This window comes from Oncorhynchus clarkii, chromosome 13 (genome assembly GCF_045791955.1).
Source record: "Oncorhynchus clarkii lewisi isolate Uvic-CL-2024 chromosome 13, UVic_Ocla_1.0, whole genome shotgun sequence".
NCBI lineage: Eukaryota > Metazoa > Chordata > Actinopteri > Salmoniformes > Salmonidae > Oncorhynchus > Oncorhynchus clarkii.
This window is the reverse complement of record NC_092159.1, coordinates 42,523,903-42,550,297: the sequence shown is the minus strand read 5'-3', so window position 1 is coordinate 42,550,297 and position 26,395 is coordinate 42,523,903. Positions and strand designations below refer to the sequence as shown.

The following is a 26,395-nucleotide window of genomic DNA, read 5'->3' as shown; positions in this document are numbered from 1 at the left end:
ACCTTGTATAGACAGGGGTGTGCCTTTCCAAATCATGTCCAATCAATTGCATTTACCACAGGTGGACTCCAAATTGTAGAAGCATCTCAAGGATGATCAATGGAAACAGGATGCACCTGAGCTCATAGCAAAGGGTCTGAATGTTAATGTAAATAGGGTATTTGTTTTTTATTTTAAATGCTTTTCCAAACATTTCTAAACCGGTTTTCACTTTGTCGTTATGGGGTATTGTGTGTAGATGAATGAGGAATTGTATTTTATCCATTTTAGAATAAGGCTGTAATGTAACAAGATGTGAAAAAAGTCAAGGGGTCTGAATACTTTCCGAATGCACTGTACTGCATATAACCTTGAGAGGGTTAATCATTCTAGACACATGGTTTTACTACCCTGGGAATATGAGTCCCAGGACTGGATTTAGCCAGCAGGGGAAATGTTCAAACAACTAAATTATTAAACACCTTCGTTTATTAATTGATAGGCTATAGGCCTGTAGTATATTGTGTTAAAAATGCAGATGGGTATCTAATTTTTATGTGTATCGACATATGGCATATTATTTCTTTATTAATTTTTTTAAATGAGAAGAGATGTAACGTTCCATTTCGAGTGGATTATGAATAGGCTATGGATGGGTTATCCTGGAGCAACTGAACGGGTATAGTCATCTGGCTCTCAGGACGCATCTTTGCAGACATGAACCACCCTAATTATTGGCCTGGTGATGCAGAGCGGACCCCTCAGATCTCTATTTGAACCTGATGTCGGAGTATGCGCCCCTTTTCTGTTATTTTTCATCGTGCAATTCATTTCCTGTGCCGGTGTGCCTGACATTGTAGCCGTAATGTTTGTCTGCCAAAGTAAACACCCACTCTATGGATTTAGTGTGTGTTATTGATATGTAACACGATATACAATAAAAACACACCCACCCTTTTTAGGCATAAAATGAATCAGTGATATAGCTGTGGTGTATCCATTCTCTACAACAGTAACCACATTTACGTCCCTCAATCGACTATTTAGTCTTCTGTAAGACACGGGTAGATTCCAGGGGAGACTAAAGTATGACGTCATGTTACGGGGACCATATTCCCCATGCGCAGTCACCAATACATGTTTTTTAAAGAATGGAAAGAAAGCAATGCTGACGGACTTTAGGTCACCCTTGCATTAGGCTATATTTCTATAAGTCACACTGAGCCATTAATACGACGACTCTCTTATTACAACTCTTACATTTTACAATTTTGAATGAATATGCAGAGATGTCTGAGTGTAATGGGGCTTCTAGCCTAAGGTACTAGTCTAGTCTAAAGACGCTCCTGGCCCTTTAAGAGCGGAGGGAGGGGGTTCTGAACCGCTTGGCTGCGGTGTTTTTGTCTCCATGTCAGTGAGCGCTCCTGGCCCAAGTCGTCTGAACGGATTTATAAGGATAGGTAAGGACAACAGCCTTTTGATAAGATCATACATTCTTAATTCCCAACAGCTTGTATGTTAACATTTGCTCAATTAATAAGTCCAAAATGGTGTCTTGCGTAAGATTTCTTTTGTCCTATCCGTTCCCCGGTTTGTGTCTTACTTCTAGAAGTAACGGGTCTCTTATTGCCCATTCTCTATCTATTTAACTGCGTTATGTTTGTATGAATTGGTGTGCACTTTTCCCTAAATATTACTATAAGTATTAATGGCCTAATGAGTGGTTTTGTTCTCGTGTATAGTAGGTTATTTGGCTGAGTATCTTTGGCGATAACGCGCTCCTCGAGGGAGCGCACACAATGCATTGGGCACTGGCGCGTGTGTTATCCCTAAGACGTTTTGTGTTTAGGTCATGTTGGCTGAATTGTATTGACAGCTGAGAGAGCGGTCTCACATTTTCACTGAGGTTATTGTTCAAATTGGAGAGAAGATCTTTAGTTAATATTTGCGTTCTGGAACATTTTGGAAACTTGCCAGCCTCACTCTTTTGGCTAAACTTTTTAAAATTAGGAACTTCAACTAAAACGTTTTTCGATCATGTTCTTTCTTCAATCAAATAAAGTTTTGAAGTTGAATTCCTGAATAATTTAAGATGAATCCCTCATTTAAAGAAAACCCCGTGATTGCCGTTACTCCAGGGAGAGGGTGGGTCCTTCCATTCTTCCACTTTTCATTAGCCTACTTCCAGATGTTCATCACTTTCTCATTGACACTCTGCCCTTAAATTTGGTCTGGTTTAACCGCCCGTCCGTGACTGGTGGTCAGTTCAGTGAACGGATGTCTGCCTCAAAAGCTATAGTGCCTAAGGGAGGGCTGCCTCAACAGAAAGTTTAATTCATTCTATCGGGTTTTCCTCCTCTCTAGAAGAAGCAGTATCTGGAAGAACATTTAACGCCTGTAGGCCTAATAGCCTACTAATGATTTTCAAGGTTTATCTATTGGTAATTATTAAACTGTTGAACTTTGGAGAAGATGGTTACAACCCAAGTGTCATTTTGTGGGAATAGGCTACAGTCTAGATAGGCCCATATAAGTGTATGGGGTCCTTTGATCAATCATTGATCACTTGATAGTAGTCTGCTTTCACACAGACTAGGCCTACTTTATAGGTGACCGACACAGGTCTCCATAGGTGTCCTAGAATGTAAGGTGCCCAGTTGGAGTTTTCCCATGCTCGTGCCAGCAGCAGCGGGGATGGAATGCGTAGCCTGTCTCACCGACCACATTCCCGATTACAACGTTTGGAACGAGGGGCGCTGTAGTGGAATTCCAAATGGAGGAATGCAAGGTTATAAAGCCCATTTGTAGCGGTGGACCACACGCTGGGCATTTCAAATGATTTAGCTAGACTAATGGAATTACGCCATTAACCTGCATGAAGCTTCATGTCTGTGATTGTCTGGATTTGTTAGAATTTGCGGACAGGTCGTAGCGGGCCAGACTGTCCCCTTGCTGACACACCACTGTTCAGCTGAAACCATGGTTACACACATGAGCAATTAATTTAGAGTTGCCTATCACCTTGAATCAGGTAGTGGAATATAATTACAGACGCTCTGTGAGTTAATGCGTGTAGGCCGTCAACGTCATTTTACAGTTTATGTCTTCTTGTGGAGTCTGGAAACTAGTCCTATCACATCAGTCAATGAACAATTGTTACTGATTCAGTGAGCAGAAAGCCTTCTACTTCTGCACAGAAAGGCATGTTATACTTGAGCCTTACACTACTGCCATAGAAGGTGTATAATAGGCCACAGCTCAAATACACATTTGGACATCATGTATGGTTTTATGCAAATTTCACACAAACATACGTTTCTTGTTTTGGTGGGAAAATGGATCACAGTTTGTGCACCTTTATGTTGATAGAATATCAATATTTTTTACTTTAATATGAGAGTAACTTATCACCAAATTCTCCATCAGTATTAATATGTTTTTTGGTGGAGCCTGTAGGCTATAGTTCCTTGCTTATGACTGCTAATCACTCATTGCTGTGGAGAGGTGCAGATGTATTTAGCTATAGCAGGGGATGATGACAGCTCTGATATTAGAATGGGACCAGATTGGTGGATTTGGCCGTTGAGGGTTAATACCCCTACTTATTTATCCAGACCTACAGCCAGAGACAAATCCTTTAACGTTTTCAGTCAACATATTCCTTCATCATGCATGTAGAGTCCAAGGAAGCATGAAATCATCATCTGTTGGACTAATCTCTGGAGTAATCCTTCTTAATACATGAATCGTTCCGAAAGGGAAGATAGATTTTTCTATTAACTGACTCGCAACAACCTACTAATACCTTGTTGTGTGTTTGTGTATACTTGCCATGTCTATAGGTGTGGTTCAAGTCCTGCTTGTTGTTATCTCATTTACTTCACTCATTGAGTCAGTCTGGAAACAATCAATGAGGATCCCGGTGAACGGGTCACTTAAACACATCATCAGGGCTCCAGTGCTTGACTACTTCCTTCCGTTGCCCCACTGTGCTGCATGTGACCACCACTGACTGACTCCACTGACCTGAGGTTTTAACCCCAAAACTGCTGTGAGTCTGACCAGCTTTCCCCTGCCTGACCGGACTAACAACTCTGCTCTGGTCTTCGTCTCCATCTCCCCTGAACCTTCCCCAAATCCTTCCAGAACACTGCCTCTCTGGCCTCCATCAATCCTTATCCCTCTACCTCCCGTTCTGCACAGGAATTCTCCCTCTCTCTCTTTCTCTCACTCTGTCTCTCACTCGCTGTCTCTCCCATTCCTTCCACCTCTCTCTCTAATGTATACAGTTTTTCTTCTTTTGTTTCTGTTGCAATTCCTGTCCCTGGGCCCCACCCTTAGCTAGGCAGTTTCCTTTTGGAGGGGTCAACACAATGACCAATGGCAGCTGTGATGCTGATGTTTATTCTTCTCCTGTTCCAGACAGGAGAGCAGGCAGGCAGGGCTGAGGCCAGGTCAAGCAGTAAGGCCACTCCCTGGCTGTATGGGCCAGACTATTTCTGCAGTGTGCCGTCTTTCTCTCCAGACCCTACTCCTCCTTAATGTTAAAAACAGTCGTCCTATTTGCTTGCAGTAACAGGGCATAGGCTACATAGCTTGGCTGGGTTAAGGCTTCACTGACATTTTCAACCTCTCCCTGACCCAGTCTGTAATACCTACATGTTTCAAGCAGCCCAACATAGTCCCTGTGCCCAAGAATGCCAAGGTAACCTGTCTAAATGACTATCGCCCAGTAACACTCACATCTGTAGCCATGAAATGCTTTGAAAGGTTCGTCATGGCTCACTTCAACACCATCATCCCAGACACCCTCCAATTCACATACCGCCAAGTCCACAGATTATCTCTATTGTACTCCACACTGCCCTCTCCCACCTGGGTAAGAGCATGCTGTTCATTGACTACAGCTCTGCATTCAAAACACCATAGTGCCCTCCAAGCTCATCACTAAGCTAAGGACCCCGGGACTTAACACCTCCCTCGACATCTGGATCCTGGACGGTCTGCCCCCAGGTGGTAAGGACAGGCAACAGCACATCTGCCATGCTGACCCTCAACATAGGGGCCCCTAAGGGGTGTGTGCTTAGTCCTCTCCTGCACTCCCTGTTCACCCAGCCACACAAGTCACAGATTGTTTTCTCTGCTACCGCACGGCAAGTGATACCAACACACCAAGTCTGGAAACAATCGGACCATGAACAGATTCTACCCCCAAGCCATAAGACTGCTAAATACTAATAGTTAAGCAAACAGCTACCTAGACTATCTGCATTGACCCTTTTTTCAGTGACTTTTTTTTTTACTGCTACTGCTGCTACTGTTTATTATCTATCCTGTTGCCTAGTCACTTTATTCCTAGTTATATGTATTGGCTCAATTACCTCGTACCCCAGCACAATGACTCACTCACACTCCGTGTGTGTATAGTATGGCCAAGTTATCGTTACTCATTGTGTATGTATTATTACTTTTATTATTGTGTGTTATTACTTTGCTACTATTTCACTATTTTTCTCTCGGCATTGTTGGGAAAGGCCCGTAAGTAGGCGTTTCACTGTTCGTCAACACCTGTTGTTTACCAAGCATTTGATGAAATAAAATCTGATTTGAAAAAATGTGATGTCTTCACTGTTCCTAGTTCTAACCCACTATTAGTTATTCAGAAGCACATCGCCCAACGTAATTTGTTATACCCTGGTCATATGAGAGCATCTGTCCTCCTCATGCACATGTGAAAGTCTTGTTATTCATGCGAATGAGGCACGGCATTTGCTCTAAAAAGAGTGGTTTACTTGTAAAGTAACCACATGATGATAAATGGCTACCATCCTTGCCACTTCTGAGTAGAGACCATCAATTCATTGGTCATTGGTTATTAATGCATGACCAGTTGGCTTAATTAAGCCATCTGTTAGGATGAGAGTTAGGGTCACATACAGCAGTCCTCAGCAGATGCAGAAAGAGCCAGGAAGGTTTCTCCTCCAGCGAATAATGTAACACCAGCATGATGTATGTATTTGTTGGTTTCCAAAAGAGTTTTCATAATAGTTCCAATTATCCCATGTATTGTTCGTTAAAAAAAAGAAAATGGTATTATACACATTGGACTGAGGTCAATCATAAGTAGCCTGGGTGTTGACAAAATAACATTCAGCTTCATTTAGAAACTAGAAGTGCTGCCTCTTTGTGTGCTGGGTTTCTATTGTGAGTCACTTTTGATCCTTAAACCAGTAGTGGAATGTTCAAAATATGATAGTAATCTTACAGGCGTATCAAGTTCAGATGATGAAGAATTATCTTTTCAAACGTAATTCACCCTAGGTCAAGAGTTCCTCTTCATTCCTCTTGAATCCCTGTGATGTCTGCCCTGTTTTGGCAAGAGCAGAGGACACACCATTATGGTGTGGCTGCTGGGAGTTTCAATGACTCATACTGGTGGATTCGAAATCTTTAGAACAGTCATTGGTGTTCTCATTCTAGAAGTTTCCATTTAAAAGTTATTCTCTTCTCCCTCCTTATTTTCTTTCTCTCCCCCACTCCAGCCTCGCCCCTCTTGTTCACCCACACCCCCTCTTTCTTTTCTCCGTCTTTCACTCACATACTGTACCTCCACTCTCCTGCTCTCTCTTTACTTTACTCCCTCATTCTTTCTCCCTCTCCGTCTCATTTTCCCTCTCCTTGTTACTTTTTCTCCTGGGCTTGGAGGAAGTGACTGGGTTGTTTCTGGGTCCTGGGGGAATACAGCGACGGAGCTCCTTTTCCTGTAACCCTTTCTTCATCAGACCTCAGGCAATCCCACAATAAGCTATTTTAATGGCACATCAATGACATATAGTCCTTTATAATGAACAGTGAGAAAGGGTGACCCACGACGTGCCCTCTTCCAGTCTGGGGTCTAGTGTTGAGGGGTTGTGGTGTTGAGTGCCTGTGCATGGTGATACCTTTTGAGTGGGTGTATTGCATATATGTCGTCATCTGACTGTTGCTGTTGAAAGGTTACTACTGTCATGGTGGATTTGATACTCACCACTACAATTTCCCAGCGTGTTTAGATGGAAGATGAGAACGGAGTTACTGTATGCCCTCCACATTTTGTTTCTTCAGAGTTTATACCTGAAACAATGAACTGAAATGATTCAGCTGTGTTTGTGGAGCTGTGGGAGTTCCATGGGTTCAAAGGATCCTGGTGTGTGTGTGTGTGTGTGTGTGTGTGTGTGTGTGTGTGTGTGTGTGTGTGTGTTTTCAGCTGTGTGATGAAAGGGTGGCGGGTGCAGACGTGGGAGTGTGTGTTAACCTATCTCTTCAGAACTGTTTGACTCTTTCACAAAAACAAGAATGTACAAAAGTTTGCAGAGCCTACCTCCTCCCTCATAACACTGGACACGACATACACATTGGTATATACTGTGTATGTTGGTATATACTGTGTATGTTGGTATATACTGTGTATGTTGGTATATACTGTGTATGTTGGTATATACTGTGTATGTTGGTAAATACTGTGTATGTTGGTATATACTGTGTATGTTGGTATATACTGTGTATGTTGGTATATACTGTGTATGTTGGTATATACTGTGTATGTTGGTATATACTGTGTATGTTGGTATATACTGGCTATGTAGTTTTAGTTTAGTTATGACATGTTATAGTCTGTATAAACTAGTTATTACACCATTATTATACTCTATTGTGATATTTACTGATGCCTTCTAGTATGATACAATCACATTTGTATTGATTTGTGATGACTGATAAGAGTAGGAGTCTAAGACATGTACACAGACCTCCCAGACATTGGTTGCTCGTCATCACTGGGCCTGTTTGTATTTCCACTCTCTGACAGTGTCTGGATCCACAACAGGACCTCAGACAACATCACGTTTGTTTTGAGGCTTATTTTGTTGGCTGTAACAGTCTCTCTCTCTCCCCTATCTCTCTCTCTCTCTGTCTATCTATCTATGTGTCTCTCTCGCCATCTCTCTGCCTCTCTTTCTCCCTCCCTCTCTTTCTTTTATTTATGTATGTAAATATGGGTTGATCGTGTGTGTGTGTCTCTCTCTCTCTCTCTCTCTGCTTTTCTCTCGGTCTCTCTCACTCTCTCTCTTTGCCACTCCTAGCTCTATATTAGAACCAGCTGTGGAACTAGGGGCTGAATGAATGGCTCATTGTGATTTGGCTGTCGTTCCTCTATGAGGCTCTGTTTCTCTCACTCTCTCCTTCCCTCCCTCTGTCCCATGACAAAAGTATTCAACAATGGACTGTGTAAGATAAAAGGTCATAATGTGACATTCTGTAAATGAAAATGTCTGACGTCATTTGGCCATGACTCCACAATGAAATGTACTAGTTAAGTCCCAGGCGTCGCAGTGAAAGCCAAGGTATGAGAAAAAGGAAATAACCTCCATTATCACGCTGCTTATCTCCTGGAACTTGCACGTATTTGTGACAGGACCAATCTGAAATCACATGGATTTGCAGATAGCGAATATTGGCTGTATTCCTTGCAAATCACACGTAAGTATAGGTGATGTCGTGGAGATGCCTTGGCAAGATCCTGGGGTAACAATATCTGGGCCGGCCCAGACGGCATCCCCAGCCGCGTCCTCAGAGCATGCGCAGACCAGCTGGCTGGTGTGTTTACGGACATATTCAATCAATCCTAATCCCAGTCTGCTGTTCCCACATGCTTCAAGAGGGCCACCATTGTTTCTGTTCCCAAGAAAGCTAAGGTAACTGAGCTAAACGACTATCGCCCCGTAGCACTCACGTCTGTCATCATGAAGTGCTTTGAGAGTCTAGTCAAGGATCATATCACCTCCACCCTACCTGACACCCTAGACCCACTCCAATTTGCTTACCTCCCCAATAGGTCCAGACTTTCTGACGGACCGCCCCCAGGTGGTGAGGGAAGGAAACAACATCTCCACACCGCTGATCCTCAACACTGGGGCCCCACAAGGGTGTGTTCTCAGCCCTCTCCTTTACTCCATGTTCACCCATGACTGCGTGGCCATGCACACCTCCAACTCAATCATCAAGTTTTCAGATGGCACTGCAGTGATAGGCTTGATTACCAACAACAACGAGACGACCTACAAGGAGGAGGTGAGGGCCCTCGGAGTGTGGTGTCAGGAAAATAACCTCACACTCAACGTCAACAAAACAAAGGAGATGATTGTGGACTTCAGGAAACAGCAGAGGGAGCACCCCCCTATCCACATCGATGGGACAGTAGTGGAGAAGGTGGAAAGTTTTAAGTTCCTCGGCGTACACATCACGGACAAACTGAAATGGTCCATTCACACAGAAAGCGTGGTGAAAGAGGCGCAATAGCGCCTCTTCAACCTCAGGAGGCAGAAGAAATTTGGCTTGTTACCGAAAACACTCACAAACTTTTACAGATGCACAATCGAGAGCATCCTGTCGGGCTGTATCACCACTGCCTGGTACGGCAACTGCTCCGCCCACAACCGTAAGACTCTCCAGAGGGTTGTGAGGTCTTCCCTCCTACCTGCCCTCCAGGACACCTACACCAGCCGATGTCACAGGAAGGTCAAAAAGATCATCAAGCACAACAAACACGGGGTGAACTGCCTGTTCACCCCGCTATCATCTAGAAGGCGAGGCCAGTACAGGTGCATCAAAGCTGGGACCGAGAGGCTGAAAAACAGCTTCTATCTCAAGGCAATCAGACTGTTAAACAGCCATCACTAACATTGAGTGGCTGCTGCCAACATACAGACTCAATCTCTAGCCACTTTTATAATTAACATTTGGATGTAATAAATGTATCACTAGTCACTTAAACTATGCCACTTTATATAATGTTTGCATACACTACATTACTCATCTCATATGTATATATTGTACTCTATACCATCTACTGCATCTTGCCTATGCCGTTCGGCCATCGCTCATCCATATATTTATATGTACATATTCTTAATCATTCCTTTACACTCGTGTGTATAAGGTAGTTGTTGTGAAATTGTTAGATATTATTGCACAGTCGGAACTAGAAGCACAAGCATTTCGCTACACTCGCATTAACATCTGCTAACCATGTGTATGTGACCAATAAAATGTGATTTGAAGATTTGATTTGGGTGTTCCTGTGAAACCAGAGGGGTGTGTTACATGGCACCGGGTTCAAGAGTGTGAGTCAAGAAGTGCATGAAAACATTGCTCAATGTCATGACAGGGAGGTTCCCAGCCAGCCTTGGTTGATTGGCCATACAGCAGTCTGTGTTGTTGTGGTTCAGACTCAGACGGATGAGACGTTTTCTCAAGGCACTAGCTGCATGGAGGTCTGCTGTCGCTCTGAAATGAGGTCCATCGACTCGTGAGTTTGATTGGCATTTTGTGGTGAGATGGAAAGGATGTTTTTCATGTGAGGAGCTGTCACTCCGAGGCAGTGGAATGTGTTTCTGAGGTTGGTTTTCTACTGCAGACCTGGGTGTTTTAGTCTTACAGTAACCAGTCCTTGGTAACCTGCCTAAACAGTGGGTAATCCCTGTTTTGTATGAGAGGCCTGTTTGTAGCCCTCTGGAGAGGCTGGGATGGACCTGTTAGAGTTGTCATGGACTTTTTGAGATTTGATGGCTGGTTAAAGATTCACCGGATACCTCAATGATGTGCTTCATTTGGAAACTTGGTTGCATTTATCCCAAGTTTATTTTGTGGGTCTATCTGGTATTTTCTGTTTTCTGATCTCTATCTCAGTAGGTTTATGAAATGGATGTTATGATTTCTTAATATAAATGTTAATATCGTTCCATTATTTTCCTCCATGCTGTGCTCAGGTGCTGACCGTGAGAAAGAGGGGAGGGAAGAAAAATAGGAGAGAAGAGAAGCCAGAGTGAGGAGATTGGGGAGGAGGAGAGACCAACCCTGCAGCACTCTGAGCAGCTGGTATGGAGCAGAAAATAAATCCCTCTTTTCCTAATTCATAAACCATTCCCATTCCCAAACTTCTGCAGAATAGCAATCACACAAAAGGCAGCTATTTAAGACGTGGATGGAAAATTCCATGATTTTCTCTGGGTTGTGGGATTCAAGGTATTTCTTACTTTGCTATAACCACAGCTTACTCCCTGTGGCAATAAAAAAGGAGGTAAGACTGAATAAAGAGAATGTGTTGGACATACAGTCAGGTCCAAAATTATTGGCACCCTTGATAAAGATGAGCAAAACGGACTATAAAATAAATCATACAAATACTGAGACATATTGTATGCTCAAATAAATTGGGAAATGATATTGTTATTATTATTATACTAATATAATTGCTCAGAGAAAGAGATTTTGTTTAATAAGTAAAGCAATTTTCTCTAAAAGATAGGGTTCAAAATGTTTGGCACCCCTGTTTCCAATACCTTTCAAGACCTCACCTTGCGAGGATAACGACACTGAGCCGTTAAAAAATATATATGTTTTTGCTCATCTTTGTCAAGGGTGGCAATAATTCTGGACCTGACTGAAGTACTAGCCCTGAGAGTTTTCTTCCAGAACTAAACCTACTGTATCTTACCTACTAACCATGATGGTCACCCTCCTCTGATCACAAAGATATGTGCATTGTGTAATGTGTGGTAAGAAATGTGGTATGTATGTTTTGATATGTTTTGATGTTTGATACAGGTGAGGGACACCTGTATCTTTTATTGAGGGACAATGTAGCGGTATATTAGCACATTCTGAAACAGCTTCGGTGTATCAATGTTGCAACAAGTCACAACGATTAAAAGTAGCAAAGCAGCAATCACGCAGGCACACTCTGGCATCCAACAGGACATCAGCCGTCTCAGAGACACATCCTATTTTGTGCTTGAAGAATCTGAGTTTTTCTCCCTTTGATTTCGAATCTTAATAGTCAGACTGGGGGACCCTGGAGGCGGGCAATGTTAACTTCCGCTGGTCTGGAACGTGGGGAGGAGGGGGGCATCAGTCTGGGGCAACTCATTCCTCCTGGAGGAGGGTAGAGAATGGCTGGAGGAGGAGGAGAGGAGGAGGTAAAAGTCTGGGTCTGGGAGTGTATCACTGAAGAATGGTTGGCTGGCTGTGCTGGTGCTGCTGAGGAGGAGCATGGGGCTACACTGGACTCTAATCACTGCCATCTCAATGGAACACTGTTTACAGCCCAGAGAGAGAGGGAGTAAGGTCACCCACATACATGGCGGAGCACACAGACACGGCAGACACACACTTACGGGTGGACACGCACGTACAAACACATGCACGGACGCTCTCACTCACACACACACACACACACAAACACCTAACGAGGCACTGGTGTAGAGGCAGATGCAGAAGGTTTGGGGGAGGGGAGGAATTGGAGCACCAGACAAAGTGTTAAATAGAGAGAGGGGAGAGGGGAGAGAGCGGCCCGTAACAGAGTACGTGTTCACTTGACGTGACTAGGAAAATAAAGGAATATTAAACTAGATTGAGAGTTAGTATGAGAAGGAGAACGAGAGAGAGAAGGAGGGTGTGGAGAGGAGAGTTTTGGCCGTCGTCATTGCTGAGGGCCGGGATGTTTGTCACGCTGTGTAGCTGAACTGAACACTCTAATTATATCTCATCAACTGTGCCCCTGTCAACCAGACCTCCGCCTTCCTGTACTCTCTCAATGACACACACACGCCACCTTCCTGTTCTTTCTCATAGACACACACAGAGACATCTGACACACTCACATTCCATATTTCAGATACGCTCACATAAGCATTTATACTGTACTCATACCAGGAAATGCACATTAAACAATGCATCTCAGAAGTCAGTTGATTTGTTGAAACTACTTTATATATATTTTTTTTTTAAATAACGTTTTCATTTTTATTTAATGGAGAAGAAAAAAAATCACCCCTTTTTCTCCCCGATTTCGTGGTAGTTACAGTCTTGTCTCATCGCTGCAACTCCCGTACGGACGAGGCGAAGGTCGAGAGCCATGCGTCTTCCGAAACACAACCCAGCCAAGCCGCACTGCTTCCTGACACAATGCCCATTCAACCCGGAAGCCAGGCGCACCAATGTGTCGGAGGAAAGACTGTACACCTGGCGACCGTGTCAGCGTGCACTGCACCCGGCCCACCACAGGAGTCGCTAGTGCGCGATGAGACAAGGATATCCCTGCCGGCCAAACCCTCCCCTAACCCGGACGACGCTGGACCAATTGTGCCCCGCCCCATGGGCCTCCCGGTCGCGGCCACCTGCGACAGAGCCTGAACTCGAACCCAGAATCTCTAGTGGCACAGCTAGCACTGCGGTGCAGTGCCTTAGACCACTGCGCCTCTCGGGAGGCCCTTGTTGCAACTACTTTGATACTAACACTACATGTCCTGCCATCATTTTGCGGAGGTCACATTTGATCTTATCAGCGTTTTTTTGATCATATCAAATTGTTTGCCTTCTTTGTTTGTGTGTGTGTGGGGAGGGAGGGGGTTCGTGTGGGCACGTGGTGTGTGCGTATCTGTGCGTGTATGTGTTTGCGTGGGCGTGCATGTCTGTGTGTGTTGCCATATCAGTGTGAGAAAGACAGAGATAGGGAGAGCTACAATATACAGAGAAATTCAGGCTTCAAAAATACCAAGTCAATTTAGTCAATGTTTCCAAGTGCCCTACTTTCCCTGAAACGGGCAAGAGCATAAACAGGCACTGACGAGAGTCATGAGATTAGAGGGAGGGAGAGGACGAGCGAGGGGAGAGACAGAAATTGAAATGAGCAGAGAGAGACTCCTTTCTTGCTGATGGAACAGAACAGAAAACTGGGCATGAACTAAGTATGCCCTGAGAACAAAATCAATTCAAGTCCAAATTTTTGATGTCTGTTTTACAGATTCAGCTGGTGAGGCTCCAGTGGCTAATGCAAGAGATGTAATGCTGAAAAAGTGAATCCTCAGTTCCCACAAATGAATGACCTAGAAAGTTCATATTTAGCAACCGGGGAGACACACGGAATCAGAGACCCCTCATTGTGGGCAGTATGTCATCGCTGGCAGCATGTCACTTTCCTCTTGCCACAAGCAAACATAAACTGCAAAGGGTGTCAGAAGAATAGCTCAGCCATCACTATTAACTTCCAAACAGAAATGTTAGTACACCAATAGCAAGACATCCAGTAGGCGAATAGAAAGTTCACAACAGCATGAAATATGCATTGGTTTTCTCAGTGTCAATCCCAGTGTGCATTTGGTCATTGTTTTGATTGTGTTTAATGTGGTGAATGTACTATCTTGGGTTGAGTGTATGGGAGCAAGAGGAGGGGGAAGGGGGATGAGGGGAGACAGTGGTCAGCTGAAATCTCTTTATCGTCAGCTGACGAATAGAGGGGGAGAGAAAGAATGAAAGAGGAGGGAGGGAGAGATGGAGGGAGATACAGAGAGAGGGAACAGAAAGGGGAAAATAAATGGAAAAAGAGTGGGAGAGAAAGAAAGGGCGAGAGTGTCTGTAAACCCTAAATCGAGAACCTCTGTTAGTGTTCACAAACGATTCCTAATAAGGCTGTAACTGGCAGCCTCCAACCTCTCTCTCCTGGAATAAGCTGCCAGGAAACTTTCCCCTTCTAACTCTTCTCCTCCGCAGAATATTAGAACCAGAAACAAACTGTGTACTATCAAGCAGAAAGATGTACTATCGAGCAGAAAGATGTACTATCAAGCAGTAAGATGTGCTATTGAGCAGAAAGATGTACTATCAAGCAGAAAGATGTACTATCGAGCAGAAAGATGTACTATTGAGCAGAAAGATGTACTATCGAGCAGAAAGATGTTCTATCAAGCAGAAAGATGTACTATCAAGCAGAAAGATGTACTATCGAGCAGAAAGATGTACTATCGAGCAGAAAGATGTACTATCGAGCAGAAAGATGTACTATCGAGCAGAAAGATGTACTATCGAGCAGAAAGATGTACTATCGAGCAGAAAGATCTACTATCGAGCAGAAAGAACATAAGCAGGCAGAAAAGCAGAGAAATGGCTAATTGAGGCTAAATACAGTGCATTGCGAAAGTATTCGGCCCCCTTGAACTTTGCGACCTTTTGCCACATTTCAGGCTTCAAACATAAAGATATAAAACTGTATTTTTTTGTGAAGAATCAACAACAAGTGGGACACAATCATGAAGTGGAACGACATTTATTGGATATTTCAAACTTTTTTAACAAATCAAAAACTGAAAAATTGGGCGTGCAAAATTATTCAGCCCCTTTACTTTCAGTGCAGCAAACTCTCTCCAGAAGTTCAGTGAGGATCTCTGAATGATCCAATGTTGACCTAAATGACTAATGATGATAAATACAATCCACCTGTGTGTAATCAAGTCTCCGTATAAATGCACCTGCACTGTGATAGTCTCAGAGGTCCGTTAAAAGCGCAGAGAGCATCATGAAGAACAAGGAACACACCAGGCAGGTCCGAGATACTGTTGTGAAGAAGTTTAAAGCCGGATTTGTATACAAAAAGATTTCCCAAGCTTTAAACATCCCAAGGAGCACTGTGCAAGCGATAATATTGAAATGGAAGGAGTATCAGACCACTGCAAATCTACCAAGACCTGGCCGTCCCTCTAAACTTTCAGCTCATACAAGGAGAAGACTGATCAGAGATGCAGCCAAGAGGCCCATGATCACTCTGGATGAACTGCAGAGATCTACAGCTGAGGTGGGAGACTCTGTCCATAGGACAACAATCAGTCGTATATTGCACAAATCTGGCCTTTATGGAAGAGTGGCAAAAAGAAAGCCATTTCTTAAAGATATCCATAAAAAGTGTCGGTTAAAGTTTGCCACAAGCCACCTGGGAGACACACCAAACATGTGAAAGAAGTTGCTCTGGTCAGATGAAACCAAAATTGAACTTTTTGGCAACAATGCAAAACGTTATGTTTGGCGTAAAAGCAACACAGCTCATCACTCTGAACACACCATCCCCACTGTCAATCATGGTGGTGGCAGCATCATGGTTTGGGCCTGCTTTTCTTCAGCAGCGACAGGGAAGATGGTTAAAATTGATGGGAAGATGGATGGAGCCAAATACAGGACCATTCTGGAAGAAAACCTGATGGAGTCTGCAAAAGACCTGAGACTGGGACGGAGATTTGTCTTCCAACAAGACAATGATCCAAAACATAAAGCAAAATCTACAATGGAATGGTTCAAAAATAAACATATCCAGGTGTTAGAATGGCCAAGTCAAAGTCCAGACCTGAATCCAATCGAGAATCTGTGGAAAGAACTGAAAACTGCTGTTCACAAATGCTCTCCATCCAACCTCACTGAGCTCGAGCTGTTTTGCAAGGAGGAATGGGAAAAAATGTCAGTCTCTCGATGTGCAAAACTGATAGAGACATAACCCAAGCGATTTACAGCTGTAATCGCAGCAAAAGGTGGCGCTACAAAGTATTAACTTAAGGGGGCTGAATAATTTTGCACGCCCAATTTTTCAGTTTTTGATTTGTTAAAAAAGTTTGAAATATCCAATAAATGTTGTTCCACTTCATGATTGTGTCCCACTTGTTGTTGATTCTTCACAAAAAAAATACAGTTTTATATCTTTATGTTTGAAGCCTGAAATGTGGCAAAAGGTCGCAAAGTTCAAGGGGGCCGAATACTTTCGCAAGGCACTGTATATTACACACCGAGATTCCTAGGGACATATAACAAGATGTTAGATATAGCCAACCCACCATATGACCATCCTACAGTATGACCAATTAAACTCTCAGGCCATCCCAACAAAGAAGCAGTATATTGACCAATACAAACCCAGCTTATGTTACTCTGCCCTCGTGAGAAAGAGAGACTCTTCAACTACAAGGGTTGTCATTGTGACCCTACACTCTTAGAAACAAGGGTTCCAAAGGGGTTCTTCGGTTATCTACATAGGAGAACCCTTTTTGGTTCCAGGTAGAATCCTTTTCGGTTCCAGGTATAACCCGTTTGGGTTCCATGTAGAACCCTCTGTGGAAAGGGTTCTGCCTGGAATGAAAAGGGTTCTACCTGTAGCCAAAAATGGTTCTTCAACGGGTTTCCCTATGGGGACAACCGATGAACCCTTTAAGGTTGAAGATTTCACCTTTTTTCACTGGCCTTTCCCCTGCTGGTGTATCTATGGTACCCCCCCCCCCCCCCCCACCCCCTTTGTGCACAGTGTCTTGTCAAATAATTTACAGTGGGTTGCTCTATTAGGAGTAGTTCTTCTGACTGTGTTGTGGAAGTGTTTGATAGGTTTGTATGACTGTGTCTTTCTCTCCCCCCAGGTGAGGTTTTGTGGGTAAACGTGTGACATCATGGCTCAGGTGCTGCACATGGACCCCAGCTTCCCAGGAGGTATGGTCCTAACTCTACTCTTTCTATTTCTTAACATCATAATACTGAATCATCTCCCACAAACTATCATGTGAGTGCATAATATATTTATCATGTAGGGACTGTTTCCCAAACACAGATTAAGACTAAAAAGTCATTTCAATGGTGTTTCTCCATTGGGCATGCTTTTCAGTCCAGGATTTAACTTAATCGGCCTTGGCCTAAAGTGTTTAACATCCAAAATAACTTAGATCAACCTAAGGTCTTTAGATATCTTAAACCAATCAGGGTCTGGCTATAACCTACTACTTTATTTATCAAACTGTTTCTACCTAATTTGTGTAACTACTATTAGAGTATATACCCAAGCACTCAGTATCCCCGAGAGATAATGCTATTTTCTGAAGTCTGAGTCCGAGATTAGATGGCAGATTTCCGCTTGTTTTAACTCTATTTCCTGTTCCCTGCAGGGAAGCTTACCCCGTCCGCTCCCCCCTCCCTGCATGGGAAGGAGCAGGAGGCGCCCTACTCTGTGGAGACCCCCTACGGCTACCGCCTGGACCTAGACTTCCTCAAGTATGTCAACGACATTGAGAAGGGCAACACCATCAAGAAGGTGCCCGGTCAGCGCCGGCCCCGCTACGGGTCTCTCCCCCGGGGGTACGGCTACACAGGCTCCTGGTGGACGTCCACAGAGTCCCTGTGCTCCAACACCAGCCAGGACAGTCGCCAATCATCCTTCTCCTACTGCGCCCCAGGCTACCACCCACACAGCTCCCACTCCCAGAGGCCCAGCTTCAGCACGGCCCGGGTGGAGAAGACCCTGCTGGACGCCCGCAGGAAGTTGGAGGAAGAGAAAGAAGGGGCCCCCAGGAGGTTCTCCAGCACACTGGGTAGCATGCACAACAGCATGGCCGGATCCACCACCTCCCTGAGCAGCGCCCACAGCTACAATCGCACCCATGGAGGAGGAACGGGCTCCTTCACCCCCATGAGCTCCGGCATGTCCACGCCTGTGTCGCCCACCCCGGCCCACCTGCAGCATGTGAGAGAGCAGATGGCGGTGGCTCTCAGGAAGATCCGGGAGCTGGAGGAGCAGGTGAAGACCATCCCCGTGCTCCAGGTGAAGATCTCTGTGCTGCAGGAGGAGAAGAGGCAGCTAAGCGTCCAGCTGAAGAGCCAGAAGTTTCTGGGACACACCCTTGGCTTTGGCAGAGTGGGCCGGCCCCGAGGGGAGCTCTACATCGACATCCCAGAGGAGGAGGTGAGCTCTGGAGCTGAAGCCACCACGAGGGTTGCAGCAGGGCCTCTGTCCCCCACCACCCCCACCAGTCCTGAGGGCTCCAGGCCGCAGGCAGACTCAGGCTGTGAGATTGAGGACACAGTGATCGTGGGTGGAGCGCGGCCGGCTGGGCAGAGGGAAGTGCGTACCATTGGGGTGGGACCAGAGGAGGCGAGGGGCAGCCAGCAGGTGGATGTGGGCATTGGGGTGAAGGAGCAGGACCTGGGGCTGGTGCCGGAGACAGAGGCCCTGAAGAGCCAGGTGGGCCAGCTGGAGGGCCAGCTGAAGAGGACGATGCAGGAGCTGCAGGCTGCCCAGCAGCAGGTGCAGGCAGCTCAGAGGGAGAGGCAGGCTCTGGCACCCCAGGCAAACCACTCGGTCAGGGCCACCAGTCTGAGCTGGCAGGAGCAGCAGGGACACAGCCTGCAAACGGTAGTCAGCTTTACCCAGCAGCCCCATCACCGGGCGCAGAGAACTGTGGGAATCCAGGTGTACACGCTGGAGCAACCAGCCACTGTGGTGGGGGTGGGCACGTTGCTCCGAGCAGAGGGGTGCAGCTCCCCCTCCCTCCCTCCAGGTGGTACAGTCCTGGAGGGAACCCACAGAGGACATGCACAGGCCCTGGGCCCAGAGGGTAGGTCTGACTTCAGTGATAAGTTACAAGTGATATCAAATTAAATGAAGTAGGTTTAAATGGGGCGGCAGGTAGTCTAGTGGTTAAGAGCATTGGGCCAGTAACCTAAAGGTCACTGGTTCAAATCCCTGAGCCAACTAGGTGAAAGAGGATGTCGATGTGCCCCTGAGCAAGGCATTTACCTCTATATGCTCCTGTAAAATGTACAAATGTTTTCTATAACAATGAGTTGTTAGGTTGAAAAACCATGTGTTTTCTTTGATTGTTGATCCCTTCCATCTTTTGTCCTCTTCCTTTCCATTCCTCCAGATGCAGCTGTTGAGCTGCCCATCGCCATCTCCTCCAAACAGGTCCGAGAGGTCCTAAGAAGTGAACTGTCCACCTCTGTGCCTGTCACTAATCCTGCCATCGCCATTGATACCATTGGTAATCAGATGGCTTTGCTGCATCTGAAGGAAGGAGAGACACCCCAGCACACTGCCATAAACACCGTCCAGTCTCAAGAAGACCCATCAAAGCTAGGTAGCTATGGACCGTGCGACTCCTTACCTTAACCCTCCCGCTAACTGTCCCTGACGTAACATAACATTGTGGCAACATTGGGTCTTCTCTCCAGCTGCAGCAGCCTCTCCCCAGACCACCCTGAGGTCCATTATGAAACATAAGGCAGAAGGAGAACCTGGCTCCTCATCCACCAAGAAGAACCTGCAGTTCACTGGAGTCAATGGAGGGTACGTGTGTTATTGATAGTGTGTAACAGTGTATTCATGTTACACTACAGAGATCGTGAGTTGACGTGTGTGATAGATCTGTTCTGTCCTGTAGGTATGAGTCCACCTCCTCAGACGACAGTAGCAGTGAGAGTTCAGAGGAGAGTGATGCCAGTGAATATCATGAGACCACAGAGAAACTCCCAGAAGCACCAAAGTCTGCAGCGGGACAGCACCAGCAAGCAGCAGCAGTCCCAGTCTCCTCCACAAGGCTAGAGCATGCCACCCCGCTCCCAACCACCACCGTCCAACCACCAGCCTGTCAACCTGCCTCTGAGCAGAGCACCAGCCAATCAGCAACCATAAGTATAGGACTGCAGCATGTATCCACCTTATCACCAACCTTGAACACTGCCGTGCAGCAATGTGCCTCTGACTCTACCCCCACTGAGACTACCTACCCATCTCCAGCCAATGACTGTGTCCGTCAGGGGAGTATTGTCCAATCATCGGTCCCAGACCCTATCCCTCAGGAGTGTACCTCCATAAATACTAGCACTGAACCCACTACACCTGAGCAGTGCACCATCCAATCAGCAGCTACCTGTTCTGCACCCCCCAAGCCACCCAGATGCCAACCAGAAGCCACTAACCCGGAAGTAAAGCAGGGTGTCACCCAATCAAATACCACTGATGTCACCGTTCAGCTAGATGCAATCAAATCACAAACTACTGACCTCGCCCCTCAGCATTGGGCTACCCAATCGTCAGCTACTGAACAAAGCACCCAGCAGAGGATAGTCCAATCATCAGCCTCGACACCAGCACCTGGAAACACCCCAAGTGCTGCTGGAGCAGCCAATCAAGAAACCAGGTAAATCAGCATAACCATTTTGAAACTATAATCAGTAGATGTGTCATTCCATCAATGATTTCAAGTGCAGTATGATATTGTGTATGTATGTGTTTGAATTTGCTGTGCTTTCTTTCATCTCTGTCAGACTGGAGTTCAGTGAGAGCCTGGTGGCATCTCTCCATGCCCTGCAGAAAGCCCTGGGTGAACCAAATGCTTTCAGTCAGCAAGCAGCAGTATGCAATTCTCTTTTACTCTGCCCACCATGCCAGTTTAGATGACTTCATCTGTGACTTGTCATTTCATATAGTCACTTTCTACAAGATTGTGTTCATGTAACCAGCGGGATTTGAACTCAGGTCTCCTGCACTTTACAATACTGGGTTATCCCATTAAGCTAAAGCTGTTAGGCCTACATCCATCTGTGTATCATAAACAGTGTGAGTTACTTTGACCAGTCCTGTCTGGTTGTTAGTCTGAGACCGGTCTCTGTGATTTCCCTCCCCAGAGGACAGCCTACACCACGGTGCTCCAGGAGTGGCTTCGTGTGTCCTGTCACAAGGCAGCTGACACTGCCATGGTCAGGGCCTATATGGATACCTTCTCCTCCGTCTCCCCACAGCTGCTGAAGTTTGTGGTCAATATGGCCGACGGCAACGGCAACACGGCCCTGCACTACACCGTCTCCCACTCCAACTTCCCTGTGGTCAAGCTGCTTTTGGACACTGGTGAGTGACTGTGGGATGTGTGTGTTTACAGACAAGAGAATAGTGGTTTACTTTTATGGTGGATAAGTAAGTGTTTGGTTTGTTCGTACAGTACATGGATCAGCACTGTATGAATGTGTATATCTAACACAGACTTGTGGTCTGCCATAGATACAATGGACTGTATGTATAACCTTCATGTACTGCATGACTGTTAGTGGAATGGCTTAGGGATATAATTCCCATAATAAACGTGTCCTGGTCGCTCTCTCCCTGTCAGGCCTGTGCAACGCTGACAAGCAGAACAAGGCCGGGTACACAGCCATCATGCTGACAGCTCTGGCTGCCTTCCACTCTGACAGTGACCTTCACACTGTCCTGCAGCTGCTGCGCACAGGGGACGTGAACGCCAAAGCCAGCCAGGTACACTATGCCCCCTGCTGGACAGCAGGCCTCCGTGCACACAGCCAAACTGAGGCAGACCAATGACGTTCCTCCCAAGCCCCTGACAAAATGGCTATTTCAGCTACTTCAGTTAGATGGCTCCTTTGCATGTATGTTGCTGATAGCTCCACATTGTATCTATGTTCTGATGGAATTAAAATTCTCAATTTGTTATGTTGGGCCAGGACATGTATTTTCTTGCCTCCGATGGTTTTGTAATTTTGTGTAAGAAAAGCTGACTGTTGGTGTTAGGCCAGCTCTTATAACTACTGCCTGGAGTTTTCCCAGGTCAGAAGGTCACACGGTCAGGAGACTGGTAAAACCTGTGGCCTTCCTAACGGGTAACTGTTGTATGTTGTTAGGCGGGTCAGACGGCGTTGATGCTGGCAGTGAGTCACGGGCGAGGGGACATGGTACGGGCGCTGCTCTCCTGCGGGGCACAGGTCAACATCCGCGACGACGACGGCTCCACGGCGCTCATGTGTGCCTGCGAGCACGGCCATGTCGACATCGTGCGTCAGCTGCTGTCTGTGCCAGGGTGTGATGTCACCCTCACTGATAACGTGAGTCAACAAGCCTACTCCCAAACTTCTAGGATTTTACATAGCATTTTACTAGTTGTTTTCCCACCCCGTTTTCCCTACTCTCTGTCTAACAGCATCTATGAGTCTCCCATGTCAATACAGTGTCTTTGACTGTTTGTTTTCTATTTTCTCTTCTGTCTCTGTCTCTCTATTTTGCTCTCTGCGGTGCAGCTGTGTGCACCAGCTCCCAACCCTGTCTCTCATCCTTCCCTCCGCCTGACCTACTTTGTCTTGCCTTTCTCACCCTCTCTCTCTTTGGCAACCCAACCTATGGTTATCTCTCTCTCTCCACTAGGATGGCAGTTCAGCCCTGTCCATAGCCCTGGAGGCCAGTCAGAATGACATCGCTGTGCTTCTCTACGCTCACCTCAACTTCGCCAAGCCTCCTTCCCCTGTAAGTGTTGTCAAACAGAGAATGTACGTTAACATTTGAACAAAAACAAACACACAACACTTGTGGGTGCATCAGGTGATGATTTATAAATATTGTTTTACCCTCAAGGTATCACCAAAGTCTCCTCTTTTGGGATCCTCTCCCCCCTCTGGTGAAACAAAGTGACCACACTGTAAGATACCTTTTGGAGAATTTAGCAGCTCCGCTCCTGCCAGCTCCTCAACCATTCCACCACAAGTGTTGATAGCTGTGTATATATATGTGTGTGTTCGTGTGTGTGAGTCTGTCTGTGTGTATTTGTGTGTGGGAGAGTGATTGTGATGGTATTTTTCCTCTTCTCTCTGTCTGTTCTCTCTGTATGTACTGTCTGTGCACGTCGGCATGAAACCCAACACTTGACACGATCCTAACGCATCTTTTCTTTAAACGAAAAAGGAATTCATTGTGATGCTATACTCACATGTAGTTCTTTACGCACAAGAGTCTGTTTTTTTTGTTACAGTGTTGGTTGAAATCAATCTCCGATAATATTCACATGACAGAATAAGCCGTTCCTATTGTAACAGCTCAACACACAAACTCAACTCAGCAATAATCCCACTTACATTCATTTTGTGTTTTTTTATTGCCGCTAGATAAGGAAGATTGTATTACTTTACCGTAGTTCATTATTGTAGCTTATTTTTTGTTCATATGCATTTGTTACTTATTACTGTACAAGCAACATATGTCATTCTATATACCATTGATAATTGATCAGTTGCAAGGACACAGTAGGAATATGTTGACTCATCACAATCATTTATGAAATGCCGAAAATCACCCATATCACTGTGAAATTATTAATTCACGCATATCATTCTAAAATGACAAAATCACCCATTTCATTCTAAAATACACATATCTCTCTGAAGTGTCCTTTATCGATTGCATCAGTCAGCTGATTGGTGCTAAAACAATTCTGACACAGGACTCCAGTTTAATTCAGCACAATAGATGGAGATTTCTACACAACCTTTATTTACCCTAGAGTATTTTTGATAGTGTCTTTTTATTCAATTCAAGTTTCACATAGGTAACGGTATGGATCTCCAACACTGTTGAACAGATGACAAACTTTACACACAGCATTGCTACTTTAGATGTCAGACACCTAGCTGTGACGAGGCCTACAGCACCCTTATCAGGATACTGTTGTTTTAAATGATGGTCTTACTGGCTAACTTCCAACCACATTTTAGTCGTTGTAACAGTTAACCATTTTTTCCGAATTTTTATCCAAAGATCTTCCCCTCATAACAAACTCTTTTGTTACACTGTATGTTGTGGTGATCCGTCTGAGTGTAAATAGAATAATATGTATTGACCAGACAGATAATTCCCGACAAAAGATTTGGTAGCAGCAACATTATCGTTGAGGTCAATAACAGTTGTAATGTTCATGAGAAGGCAACTAGAAATGGTAGCTACTCTAACTCTCCAATAAAGGTACTACATTTCTCAAATGAAAGATTGTTTATTTTCTTGAATAAAAGGTTTTATGAGTGGTTTTACTGAGGGAAGGAGTGACGTGGGGTGTTTGGGTACTGACTAGGGTGTGTAAGGTGGTAGGCAAGGTTCAAATTCCTGTTCAGTGGTCACCCTTTTTTGATTGGTTGGTAACTAGAAAGTGACAGAATGGACTATGGATCTAATGAAGAATTTGCATTGTAATATAGGTATACCAAAATTATAATAATATTTGACATTATTCTACAGTAGTAGTGATGCATCAAATTATAATTTAAAAAGGATTGAAGTCCAGAATACAAAAATACACTGAGTATACCAAACATTAGGGACACCTTCCTAATGTGGAGTTGCCTCACCCTCTGAATGGCACACATACACAGTCCATGTCTCAATTGTCTCAAGGCCTAAAAATCCTTCTTTAACCTGTCTCCTCCCCTTCATCTACACTGACTGAAGTGGTTTTACAAGTGACCTCAGTAAGGGATCATAGCTTTCAGCAGGATTCACCTGGTCAGTCTGTCATCCAAAGAGCAGGTGTTCTTAATCTTTTGTATGCTCATTGGTGTCTCAATTTGGATTGATATTTTTACGTTAACCCCCCCCCCCCCTTTAATATAGGATTTCCTGAGCAATTGGATTTTATAACGTTTTATATTTGTTTTACTTTCTTTTTTATACATTTCTATTTGTATTACTTGTTCACAACTATAGGTTTACCTACTCGCACATTTGTTTTAGTTTTTTGCCTTCTGTGAAATGCTCAGTTTGTATTTTTCCCCATTTGGTTTTATGGTATTTGGATGAAAATAATAAATCAGCTTTCATCGTAAATCGTCTCTGTGTGTGTTTCTAGTAACAGTATAAACTGGACCAATCTCTCTGATTAGGCTAAGGCCTTTTTTAATCTTCAATACATCGTGGATGATACTGTCATTATAATAAATTACAAGACAATGTTCCTCTGCCCTTACGTAGGCTATTAGACTAATCCGTTAAACTAATAATCATAATAATACAAGTAGGCTATTAGCCTACTCTGCCGTGGGTATTGAACAGGACCTGGCACGCAATTAATGTTTGGCAAGGTGTTTGAATAGAGCATTTCTCGAGCCAGCCTAATTGTGGATGATTTGACCAACAGAGCGCGCTGTTGCATTTAGTGTAGTCGTAGATTTCTTGGGCCCGCTGCGCACGCTGTCATGTCTGCAGCAGACCAGCAGAGGACACTTGTAGATTGAATTTGTGTTGGAGACCAAAATATTGTTTCCCCAATTTCCGTCAAAAACAACAAAAGCAAAACCATCAAAAAAAGCAGACTTCCACTTTGGCAAATAACCAAAATCCACTGCGCAACGCAATGCTCAGGCTGCCTATAAACCCCTTTTCAAAATCAAATCGCCTGCTGCCAATGCCATCAACATTATAAACACTTGAATCTGGTCTATTAATCATTACCTCGTGCATTAAAAATGTTCCATTACGATTTCCAATGGTATGCCTATTGTATGTGACACATAGGCCTATTTTAAACTAAAGTTGTAAGTTGTTAACATGTTCTTCTTGATTTAGCTATGTCATCGAAGAATATAGATTTTGCCTCAGAAAAATCAATCATGTTTTACATTTTGACACAGTTGACCCCATTGTTTGATTGATTTGCTGGTCTATTGATATGTCGATTTTAAAGAGTTATGTGAAATTACGAAATGTACCTTCATTGTGATACAAAAATGTTAAATAAATAAGTGAAACAGTATAGCATTGATGAAATTTAGATTGTATGGCCAATGAATGCCCCATGTATGGCCCATAGTACGAACAGGATAATGACAATCAGCATGACTTTCTTACAAAAAAGGTAAAATGTTCAGAATGTGCCTAAATGTGCTTTAAAAGCCAATTGACGTCAAACAATGAAAGTGACTCTGATGTCGTAGGGCATACTATCCCGGAAATATTATCTGATTCGAAGTACATACGTGCAAT

General features: G+C 44.6%; 1 protein-coding gene across 3 annotated transcripts; it reads left to right on the top strand.

Annotated features, from left to right (window-relative positions):
• Nucleotides 1–1,352: 1,352 nt before the first annotated feature.
• Nucleotides 1,353–25,240, top strand: LOC139364762 (KN motif and ankyrin repeat domain-containing protein 2-like). 3 transcript variants are annotated; one of them, XM_071101795.1, is made up of 13 exons: nucleotides 1,353–1,439; nucleotides 10,785–10,893; nucleotides 17,241–17,310; nucleotides 17,760–19,205; nucleotides 19,515–19,727; nucleotides 19,822–19,936; nucleotides 20,031–20,789; nucleotides 20,917–21,004; nucleotides 21,277–21,496; nucleotides 21,756–21,898; nucleotides 22,282–22,482; nucleotides 22,799–22,897; nucleotides 23,006–25,240. In XM_071101795.1, the coding sequence occupies exons 3-13, from the start codon at nucleotides 17,271–17,273 to the stop codon at nucleotides 23,060–23,062; spliced, it is 3,381 nt and encodes a 1,126-aa protein (XP_070957896.1). In that variant the 5' UTR covers nucleotides 1,353–1,439; nucleotides 10,785–10,893; nucleotides 17,241–17,270; the 3' UTR covers nucleotides 23,063–25,240. The 3 variants fall into 3 exon arrangements, with proteins under 3 accessions (XP_070957896.1, XP_070957899.1, XP_070957897.1); XM_071101796.1 differs by lacking the exon at nucleotides 1,353–1,439 and adding an exon at nucleotides 10,104–10,324; XM_071101798.1 differs by lacking the exon at nucleotides 10,785–10,893 and having other exon boundaries at nucleotides 1,382–1,439.
• Nucleotides 25,241–26,395: the final 1,155 nt, after the last annotated feature.

Coding starts and splice junctions, on each gene's coding strand:
- LOC139364762 (XM_071101795.1), top strand. CDS start 17,271: ATGGCTCAGGTGCTGCACATGGACCCCAGCTTCCCAGGAG. Junction 22,483..22,798: donor ATGTCACCCTCACTGATAAC/GTGAGTCAACAA, acceptor TCTCTCCACTAG/GATGGCAGTTCAGCCCTGTC. Junction 22,898..23,005: donor TCGCCAAGCCTCCTTCCCCT/GTAAGTGTTGTC, acceptor TTTACCCTCAAG/GTATCACCAAAGTCTCCTCT.